General features: G+C 38.6%; 1 protein-coding gene across 1 annotated transcript; it reads right to left on the reverse strand.

Annotated features, from left to right (window-relative positions):
- Positions 1–398: 398 nt before the first annotated feature.
- LOC127809311 (secreted RxLR effector protein 161-like) lies at positions 399–1,091 on the reverse strand. The gene has a single exon (XM_052348075.1). The coding sequence runs from the start codon at positions 1,089–1,091 to the stop codon at positions 399–401; it is 693 nt and encodes a 230-aa protein (XP_052204035.1).

Consider the following 1,091-nt stretch of genomic DNA (forward strand, 5'->3'; position numbering starts at 1 on the left):
TATAATAAGCACCCACATATATGCACTAGTGTCCACACACCAATGTCTATGAAACAAGACATTCTCCTAATTGAGCATACATCATATGTGCTAGTCTATCCGAGTTATTAGTGTCCAATCCTAATAACTCTACGACTAGGAACATTTAAGATCAAGGCTTATAAGGAATATGTTTCATGATCGTCATCTCTATGCACGACCATATTCCATGAGCCTATATGATCTATGGACTTTGTCAAATATGGAAATTATAAAGACAACCATCAATGACAAACAAAAAACATAATGCCTTGCAATAATAATTGATTGAAGATAAAGAGTCACGATATAAAATATGATCAATTACATGTAAATATAATTGGCTTGTGGGGCATATCTCTAACAATCTCCCACTTGCCCTAAAGCCAATTTCCCATGTATCTTAAGCCCATCTTCTCAAGATGACGTTCAAAAACTTGTTGTGACAATGGTTTTGTAAGGGGATCTGCTACATTCTCCGCTGATGCAACCTTCTCCATTTTGATGTCACCACGGCCAATTATCTCACGGATTAAATGAAATCTCCGCAATATGTGTTTGGATCTTTGATGGGACCTTGGTTCCTTTGCTTGAGCAATTGCACCATTGTTATCACAGTAAACTAGAACTGGATCAACAATATTAGGAACCACTCCCAGTGTTGAGATAAAATTTCTCATCCAAACTGCTTCCTTTGCAGCATCTGATGCTGCAATATATTCAGCCTCAGTGGTAGAATCTGCAGTTGTTTCTTGTTTGGAACTCTTCCAACAAACTGCTCCACCATTAAGGGTGAATACATAACCAGACACTGATTTTGAGTCATCTACATCAGACTGAAAACTTGAATCCGTAAAGCATTCTAGTTTCAGTTCACCTCCTCCATATACCATGAAAGTGTCTTTTGTCCTGCTCAAGTACTTAAGAACTCCTTTCACAGCTATCCAATGCTCCTCACCTGGATTAGACTGATATCTGCTCGTGACACTCAAAGCATGTGTGACATCTGGTCTAGTGCATAGCATAGCATACATTATGCTACCTATGGCAGAAGCATAGGGTATAGATGCCAT

This window comes from Diospyros lotus, chromosome 9, assembly GCF_014633365.1.
Source record: "Diospyros lotus cultivar Yz01 chromosome 9, ASM1463336v1, whole genome shotgun sequence".
Lineage (NCBI taxonomy): Eukaryota > Viridiplantae > Streptophyta > Magnoliopsida > Ericales > Ebenaceae > Diospyros > Diospyros lotus.

Coding starts and splice junctions, on each gene's coding strand:
- LOC127809311 (XM_052348075.1), bottom strand. CDS start 1,091: ATGGCATCTATACCCTATGCTTCTGCCATAGGTAGCATAATGTATGCT.